At 53.5% G+C, this 3,327-nt stretch overlaps 1 protein-coding gene across 1 annotated transcript in view; it reads right to left on the bottom strand.

Moving 5' to 3' along the window:
* Positions 1–2,305: 2,305 nt before the first annotated feature.
* LIM2 (lens intrinsic membrane protein 2) overlaps positions 2,306–3,327 on the bottom strand; it is a 5,947-nt gene continuing 4,925 nt past the window's right edge. Inside the window, exons 3-4 of the mRNA XM_030886397.1 lie at positions 3,210–3,327; positions 2,306–2,367 (exon numbers count right to left, since the gene is read on the bottom strand). The exon at positions 3,210–3,327 is cut by the window's right edge and continues 7 nt beyond it. Coding sequence (XP_030742257.1) covers positions 2,306–2,367; positions 3,210–3,327 — 180 coding nt within the window. The remainder of the gene's footprint in view (positions 2,368–3,209) is intronic.

The raw sequence follows: 3,327 nt of genomic DNA, 5'->3' as shown, positions 1-3,327 counted from the left end.
CTTTCTTTCTTTTTCTTAATCCTACTTATCAGATATCTTTAAAGTGTTAAAGCCCCCAGATGCCGCTTTGAGGAGTCAGGTGTACCTGAACCCAAGCCAGGCTATTTTCAGTCACCTCTTACGTGCCAAACAGCTGAACAGAGAAGAAAGAAAACCAAAGAGAACAGGGATGCTTTTGAATGACGGCGTTGACGAAGCGGATGGAAATAAATGCAGCCTTCTGAAAGAACTGATGCATCTGTCTTGGAAGAAGTGTGGCCAATAGAGGCGCTTAGATGAGGGAGGGTGGCGAGACTCCGCCTCCCCGTGCCTTAGACGTGTTGTCAGGAGGGACCAGACCCTGGAAGAAGACATCATGCTTGGTGAAGTGGAAGGTTGGTGCTAGAGCGGAAGCCCTTGAGTGAGATGGAGGGACACGTGGCTGCAACAATGAGCTCAAAGGGAACAATGATCGTGAGGATGGAGGGGTGTCAGAGGAAACCATCCTCCAACAACCCAATTGTCCGGCGACAGTATATAATGATGATAATGAAGTCATAGGTGATAAGAAATAAAGGAGAGAGAGTAGAATAAAGGAGTCAGACACATGTCATGGTCGCATGCTCACTTCAGCCCCTCTTGATGGACCACGTGGAACTGGGAGAAGTGAGAGGGAACCTTTTCTATCTTGGGATATTTATAGGTAGTCATCAGACATGCACATTCAGTAGTTACGTGCGTCACAAGGTGGGTGGCATCTACATTAAGGTCCCTGAGTTCACAGGTGAGAAAACCTAATACCTGCAGTGGGGGAGGTATGAAGAGGGTTGGGTGACACAGCTACCGGCTACACAGCAATCAGCCATGTGCTTCTATGGGGTAACTTTAAGGTAACACTATTATAGGAGGATATGGTAGGGAATAATATTAATGCTGAGAATGTGACTGGGACTCACCTCCAGCTCACAAGGGCGAAGGCCTCCCTCCACCCCAGAAACCCAGCCTGCCAGGCTACTCCATATATGAGACGGTAAGGGCTCTCGAATGGGTCATATCTCAGTTCTTGGCTTCCCATGAGAAGGAATTCACGCCGAAGCCTGTTTGTCATCCTAGTGAGTTTTTATGGAGGACGGGAGAAGTTTTAGGTTCTATAGTCTCCAAAGAGTAAGCGCAATTTCAGGGAAGTGTGCTGAGCCACATTGAAGCCACGCTGGGGCTCACAACTGGTCAACCTTGTGGAATAGCACACCCCCACGTGCGGAGCCGAGACCAGAGAGAGCGCTGGGGGAAGAGCCTAAGAGGAGGAGTGACCCCAAATAGGCCCTAGTGGGCACACCCCACCCTCTGACCTGCACTGACCAGGAGCTGGGTAAAAGAGACCAGCCTTCCCCACTCAGGGCACTTCACACCTCTGGCTGGGGAGGCGTGGTCGATGACGTTGGTTGCCCCCATTGACTGTGTTGAGCCCACCTGGGTGATGTCATGAGCCCGGGCCTAGGTTGGACCGCCCAGGTGTACTGCCCAGCTGGCTGGGGGCTTGAATTCGAGCATGCTCAGTTAGGGTGCCCTCCTAAGTGGCTAATGGTCGCCTGGTTGCCTTCCCAACCTCTTCTAGGGAGCCTGTACTGGCACGGTAGGGACCACCCCCTGTCCCTTTTCTACCTAACAAGCCTAAAGGATTGATCGGTATACACTCTGCTCCCCACCGAGGGGGACCCGGCGGGGTTGCCTTGTTTCAGGCAGGGTCGCTGAGTCCGAATCGATTCGACAGCACCTGGCAGCAGCAGCAACTGCCACCACGAAAAACATGTTTCTCAGAAATTTCCCCTAACGGGGGTGCAACCTCTGGGCCAGCGCTGTGTGATGATTTCCCACAGTCCCCATCCCTGCAGGAACTGAAAAACGGGGCGGCCATCAAGTAGCTCCTCGCCCCACCCTGTGCCCACACTCACCTCTGGTTTTCATTGTTCCCCAAACGCCGTTCCCCCCCCACCCCCTGCAAACCTTCACAGATTCACACGTCAGTGTTTTCACGTCGCTTTTATTACACCTCCAAGGTTGTTCTATGGGATCATTCCGTTTCTCTAACGTGCCCCCATCCCCATCCCCCACCCCGCTGGGGAGGTGGGTCTTGGGTCTTCTCACCGTTCTTCTTCCGCCTTGGGACACGGGAGCCGGGAGCCCGCATCCCGAGCATAGGACTGAGCCCCATCGTCTCCCCCGCCCCCCAGGAACAGGAAACCCAGGCCCCTACACCCCTCCCCTCTTCGGCCATGACTCCCATTTAACTTGCAGGTGATGCTGGGGCTCTCTGTCGTTTCGGGGCTCAACGGGAAGTGGACGGGCGCTGACACTCATGCATCCGGTAGGCACACATGTAGAAAATCCCTGTGTGGGCAGAGACGCCAAGTCACCCTCTGATCTGCTAACGCCCTGTTATCAACCCAACCCACCCCCTGTGGGACACGAACACTCAGGGAAACAGGATGCGGACTCTATTCCCTAACTGATCACAGAGGGAATCTGGAAAGCTGGTATTCCATGGTAGGAAAGCCTCCACTTTGTAAGTTAGAGGTCAAGTCCAAGTCTGTGATCCTGCTTTAAATATCATTCCCATAGATTCTCCCCTAACAGGTGTGCTGCCTTAAAGTGAGTACATGGTGGATGCTATCTCCTTACAGAAGCAGACATTCTGTTGCTCTCTCTTCCAGCCTTGTCGCCCAGGCCCCCCATGCCTTCCCCCAATGCCGGTGTGAGGTGTCCTCACCTGTGAGCTCAGAGACTTGACTGTAGATTCCACCCACCTTGTGACATAGGTGACTATTGAATATGCACGTCTTACGGCTACCTATAAATATCCCAAGAGAGTAAAGATGCTCTCCTCTGTCTTCTCCCACCTCCATGTGGACCCCCAAGAGGGGCTGAGGTGAGCAGGCCACCATGAACTGTGTCTGACCCCTTTATTGTACCTCTCCTATCTCCTATCTCTCCTATCCTCTCTAACTTTGCTATCATCTGTATATATTATAACTGTACAGCTGCACCTACTGGTCCTTGGGTTGTTAGAGGCTGGTTTCCTCTGACAACCCCCCTTCCTCTCTTGGTAACCAGGGCCCCTCCCTGACTCCTCAGTGTTGGGTGGTAAGGCCTGATATTCTCACCCCCTGAAGTGCCACCCAGTCTTCCCCAGATACACACCCTTCCACTCGCTCCCCCCCAGCCCCGGGTACCTGCGAAGAAGGTCATGAGCAGGGACACCCAGCCCAGGATGTAAGACCAGGAAAAGCGCCAGTCTCCGAAGCGGCGGCCCAGGAAGCTGACGGTGACCCCGGTGTAAATGGCCAGAGC

Source organism: Echinops telfairi, unplaced genomic scaffold (assembly GCF_000313985.2).
Source record: "Echinops telfairi isolate 266 unplaced genomic scaffold, ASM31398v2 ScPeMD7_655;HRSCAF=1070, whole genome shotgun sequence".
In the NCBI taxonomy this organism is placed as follows: domain Eukaryota; kingdom Metazoa; phylum Chordata; class Mammalia; order Afrosoricida; family Tenrecidae; genus Echinops; species Echinops telfairi.
This window is presented reverse-complemented; position numbering and strand designations above follow the sequence as displayed.